Raw genomic sequence first — 4,989 nt, forward strand, 5'->3', positions numbered from 1 at the left:
AGTTTACCATTTCTCATTCTTATAGACTTGTTTGTTTTATTAAGTGTACATTCCTTGAATGCTGACCTTTTGATATTTGTGAAACTACTTAATATGAAATGTGTATGAAGAATTAAATAAACAATTCATGTTACATTGTACACATCTAAACTGCATACATTACATGAGGATTGATGATAAAAAATGTTTATTTTTTCGTTTAAGCTTTTTTTATCTAATCTAATATGTTTCTAATTTTTACTTTTTAGTTAATTTTTCAAAAAATATGTAACAATAAATTAAAAATATTCCTAAAAATTCAAGAAATTTAGAATTTACCTTTGCTCTAGGCTACACATTAATGAATCTTAATTCATAATTTCATAATCATACACATTAATGAATCCTAATTCATAATTTCATAATCATACACATTAATGAATCCTAATTTTCCTACTAAGTTTGCTATCAAAAATATAATTCACCTAACTTTCAAATACGACATTTAGAAAACCAAAAAAACATGTCACTCACTAGATTCTATAGTATGATAACTATTGTAATTTACCTGGCTTTCTAACTAAGCTACGAAAGCCATGTTTAAAGAAATTCTATTACTGCTTGAAGCAGTGACTTAACACGCTTCAAGATTTTCTTGTAAATTACTGTCTTTGTCTGCGAAAACTAAACAGAGGAGCACAATATATTCGTTCTATTGGTTATAAGCATGACCACTAGCAATTATAGACATTTCTGAAAGATAGAGGATATGGGATGGGCATATCACTGTGAGTTGAACAGACATAGAGATATGTTAGTAAACCAAGAAGAGGTTGAAAAAATTAATATTCTAGCTTTTCAGTACTTATAGAACATGTTTCTAGTAAGTTGAACAACGTGAAATGCTTGTAAGAGAAGAAAAAAATAATCTTAAGATGAGAAACTGCAAGTTGTGACCGAGAGTTGCAGATTAAAAATTTATTTGAATATTTTCATTTAATGTTAAGAAATTAAAATTTAAATAATGTAAATTATAAACTATGCTTTGATGCTAAGTTTATTAACATACATTGGTAATAAGGGTGATTATTTAAATTTTGGATATAACTCAGAAAAGGTTGTGAAATGTGCATTTTGACCCCCACTTGTATTCAGAGGGTTAACTTGCATGGTAATAACCCATTAAAATATTTCAGTGCACTTTTGTATTAAAAGTTTTTCATGTGATGTTAACATGGCATATCAGAGTAGGGCTGGACATGGCTTAGTGATTATAACATGTCTCGAGTCAGAATCTGAAGATAAGATACATAGTTTGTGGCCCATAGCCATAAAACAGTACTCCATTCTTTGGGGGTAGTAGATGTGTTGTTGTAAGAATAATATTCAGATTCTACTATCTGGCTAGACAAGAGAAGCTCTAAAGTTGGTGTGGATACTGTTGACTAACTTTTTTCCATTGAGACTATTAGTTTCAAATTAGATATGGTTCATTTTTTTTGCACTTTTCTTTATTCAAAGAAAGGTGATAAGTTCTTTCCAAAAACTAAGAAATATCTTAATTTTTTCTTTTTGAATTGCTGTTTTCTCTTTCGTTTTTCATTATTTTGTTTTATTATAATGTTCAAACATTTTTTGTGCAGATTTTGTGTTTTACATTTTATTTTTCATAGATGAGCTGGTACTGTGATTTTAATTTTGAATTGTTTACACCTTCTAGGAAGTCTTTTATAATTTTTTTTATATATTATCTAGGTGTGTAGACCTTGTTCTTTCATGTATAATGAACTGAGTTTTTTATTACTTTTTTGTAGTAGCAGATGTGTTGAGCATTTTAAAGTGGACAAGTTACATCTCCTCTACTGAGTTTATATTTATATAAACTATATATTTATATAACATTTATATCTATCGGGAATGAATCAGAACTAGTTCTACACATGTACTTGTCGGTATAAGAAAAGCAAAAAACATATGAATGGGATCATTTTAATGCCTTGTTTACAAATGAAGCACCATCATAGTAGAAGTTATGTCTGTTTTTACTTCTCTAATGTTTCTTTTTAATATTATTTTTGCTTAGATTACCCCTCTACTCCACAAACTCAAGCTGATGAGAAAAAGATGTCAGGTTAGTCTTGGAGAATTAATGATATTTAATAAATATGAATATTTGATTTAACTACATATAACATAATATAATATGCACATATATCTGTGTGTGTGTGTGTATATATATATGTGTGTATGTATATCAAAATTAGGGACAGTAGCAGATAGCCTTAGTATGTTTGCCATAAGCAAAGAAACAAAAATTCTAGTTTTATTCTTATTCATTCTGTAAAGGTTTTCAAACATTCTAAGATAAAGTTATAATTATCAAAATTATTATTTTACAAAATATATTATTTTAATATGTTGTTTGGCTTTAAATTTAGGCTACTTGTAGAATACCCAAAATAGTTGTTTTTTTTATTTTGGCTAAGTACATGTTTGCCTAATAAATAAAACAAGGTATGATTATTTGATTCACCTGTTTTAATATAAAAAAAAAGAAAACTTACAGCCTGAAGTAGTATGTCAAAATAGAAGGTTTTATTAAGGTTAATAAAACTATATGTTTTAAGGTGTTACTTCAGCCTACAGGTTTTCTTTAATGTTAATACATTCACTTCTAATTGACATTAAAACAAGATTCCTTTGGTTTGGGTATGAAGCATTTGAGTAGCCATATAGTTATAAATACAATACTTAAGGTTCCAACATTGTTGTAAATACATTAAGAATGTGTAAAACAATACTAAATTGATTGGAACAATAATAAAACATCCATAGTTGACATGATTTTTATCAAAAATTTGAGACCTATTGGAATAGCTCCCCAGTGGCTCAGTGGTATGTCTGCGGACTTACGATGCTAAAAACCAGGTTTTGATACCCATGGTGGGCACTGCACAGATAGCCCATTATGTAGTTTTATGCTTAGTTACAAACAAACCTATTGGAATAACATATCTGGAAAAAAGTGTACACATTGTTTTTGCAACAGATGACTGATAAGTGAATAAATCTTTCAATGTTTCCAAAACTTCAACAGTGCATAAGCTTAATGTGCAGATTTCGAACAAACACTTCTTTAGTTTGGTATTGTAACAGAAATGATAAAGTTTTCAGAAGATTGAATTGGAATCCACAATGTTGGGAGATAAATGCAATAAAATAAAATTACTTTTAAAACACAAAACTGGCTTATCCATTCCAGAGTTTTTATTGGAACTTTCCTGTATTTTAAAAGCTATTATGTTATCTATATTAAGCCTGAAAAAGAGCAATTGCTTAAAATATTGGACTAAAATAAATTTATTTCTATTTCTACATTGTGTTTTTACATTAGTTTTATACGATTAGCTTGTAGAGATATGTAATGTCCTATATACCACTAGGCATGGGCTATGTGTTCAGGTGGAGTCATTAGACACTACAGGTTATGCAATACTTCTAAAAATCTGCACCTTCAGCTGTAACACCTACTTTTTTATATATTGTAACAAAATAATTATTTTCTGATGTAACAGTTTAAATGGTGAAACTGATATGGATGAATTAAAAGGAATGTAGAAAAAAAAATGTCTGCAATTTTGGGATTTTGATTACAAATTTTATGCTTATTGGTTTCTAACACTTGTGGATCATATCATGACACTATTTTTGGTTCCTGGAAATTATTATGTGTGCAGTCACGGAAGGTGCTTGAATATTCTTGGTTTCACTTGGAAAAATAGTGAACCCTGTAATATCCAAATCAAATCCATTAATTTATTCATGTTATGAACTTAAAATAAAGTAATGGTAGCCATTTTTGTAAGGGAGGTTGTATATGTAGAAATATCTATTTTTTTTAATGATTCATTTGTTTTTATACAGATGTAATTCTTCTGTCTCCTGAAGTAAATCTTGAACACACCATTGATGAAGAATGCCAAGAAAAACGAAACTCTACCTTATGTGTTGGTGTGGATGCTAAAGACCTACACAAAGTTGCCTCATCATGGAATATATCGACTATTAAAGGTCTCCGAGCATTTTATAATAATGTTTATTTGTTAGTGGAATTAACAAGTGTAAATTTAATTTATAATTTGTTATTAAGCGTGTGACATACTTTACTAATTAAAATTTTCTTGGTAGTTTAACATTTCTTATATTTATTTGTTGGGCAAACTAATTATGTTGACACTTATTATCAACTAATTGACACTTATTATCACAAGCACAGTAAGTAGTTTTTTTATGTACACTGAGTGGTCACAAGTAAATAGACACCTAATTTTTCATCATTTAACTGATTTATGCTAACTAATTTGTGTTCACAGAGCACTATATAAATGAAAATGGTCCGCACACTAATTATCTTGTGCTACAACATGCCTAGAACTCAAGGTTCTCTCGAATTGTCAGATTTTGTTAGAGGAAGGATAGTTGATCGAGCAGATGGTGGAATAAGTCAGCGGCAAATTTCACAGAATTTGGGAATCCCACTTTCGACAGTCAACAGAATCATCGTGCAGTTCAGGAAACACGGCAAGGAAACAACTAAGCAGCGTCCGGGTCGTCCTGGTCCATCGGAGAGGACAAAAATTACTGTCAAGAGAAACATCGAAATGGATCCCAGATTAACGACTGCAGAAGTGTCCAAAGTTGGTGGGATGAGCCCGAAATCTGTTCAATGGATTCTCCACAGATTGGGTTATCGTTGCAGAGCAGCTTGAGGGAAGCCCTCATTAAGACCTGCCAACATAGTCAGATGAAAGAAGTAGGCAAGTGATATGATGACCAAGCCTCTGGACTTTTGGAAGATTGTATTGTTCTCAGACGAATCAAGATTCGCTCAATTTTCAGACAGTAGAAGGATATGCGTCTGGAGAATGCCTCACCAAGAGTTTTGGCTCAACAGATTGCAGCCAACTGTGAAGCATGGTGGTTTCAGTGTGATGGTTTGGGGAGCTATTT

General features: G+C 30.5%; 1 protein-coding gene across 8 annotated transcripts in view; it reads left to right on the plus strand.

Annotated features, from left to right (window-relative positions):
• The window catches only part of LOC106461176, a 72,133-nt gene that overhangs the window by 16,937 nt on the left and 50,207 nt on the right, over window positions 1–4,989 (plus strand). For all 8 annotated transcript variants that reach the window (XM_022388040.1, XM_022388042.1, XM_022388038.1 and 5 more), the window contains exons 6-7: window positions 2,063–2,110; window positions 3,904–4,050. In XM_022388040.1, the coding sequence (XP_022243748.1) occupies window positions 2,063–2,110; window positions 3,904–4,050 (195 nt within the window). The remainder of the gene's footprint in view (window positions 1–2,062; window positions 2,111–3,903; window positions 4,051–4,989) is intronic.

Source organism: Limulus polyphemus, unplaced genomic scaffold (genome assembly GCF_000517525.1).
Source record: "Limulus polyphemus unplaced genomic scaffold, Limulus_polyphemus-2.1.2 Scaffold909, whole genome shotgun sequence".
In the NCBI taxonomy this organism is placed as follows: Eukaryota; Metazoa; Arthropoda; class Merostomata; order Xiphosura; family Limulidae; genus Limulus; species Limulus polyphemus.